The 362-nt window shown below is 61.6% G+C and overlaps 1 protein-coding gene across 1 annotated transcript in view; it reads right to left on the bottom strand.

The window, feature by feature from the left end:
• The window catches only part of WSCD2 (WSC domain containing 2), a 16355-nt gene extending 16193 nt beyond the window's left edge, over positions 1 to 162 (bottom strand). Inside the window, 2 exon segments of the mRNA XM_010153664.1 lie at positions 1 to 128; positions 130 to 162. Of these exon segments, the coding sequence (XP_010151966.1) occupies positions 1 to 128; positions 130 to 162 (161 nt within the window).
• Positions 163 to 362: the final 200 nt, after the last annotated feature.

The following is a 362-nucleotide window of genomic DNA, read 5'->3' as shown; positions in this document are numbered from 1 at the left end:
GCCCCAGAGCTGCGCTGGCTCCCCGTCACCGTGGGCTCCCCGGAGAATCCCGAATGCAGGAAAACCAAGCTGCCAGCCGCCAAGTAGAGAGCCAGCAGCGTGAAGAAACGCACGGGTTTTCGCCTGAAAATACCGCTGGAGTTTTACCAATAATTTGGCCATAGCGTCTTCATCCCTTCCCCGGCAGCCGGCGCCGCAGGGGAGCTGCTCTCCGGCCCCAGGGATGCTCCGAGGAGGGGTTTTGCCCCCCAAACGCTGGAGGTGTCTCCCAGCGTGTACCTGTCCGATTTTATTCTCCTCCCGGCAAAGCCCCCCGGCCGTGCCCCGGAGACTGGGCTGATGGAAGGATCATGTTAAGGAAA

The sequence above is a fragment of the Eurypyga helias genome, unplaced genomic scaffold (genome assembly GCF_000690775.1).
Source record: "Eurypyga helias isolate BGI_N326 unplaced genomic scaffold, ASM69077v1 scaffold25316, whole genome shotgun sequence".
In the NCBI taxonomy this organism is placed as follows: domain Eukaryota; kingdom Metazoa; phylum Chordata; class Aves; order Eurypygiformes; family Eurypygidae; genus Eurypyga; species Eurypyga helias.
The sequence above is the reverse complement of the archived record's forward strand: the minus strand, read 5'-3'. Positions and strand labels throughout refer to the sequence as shown.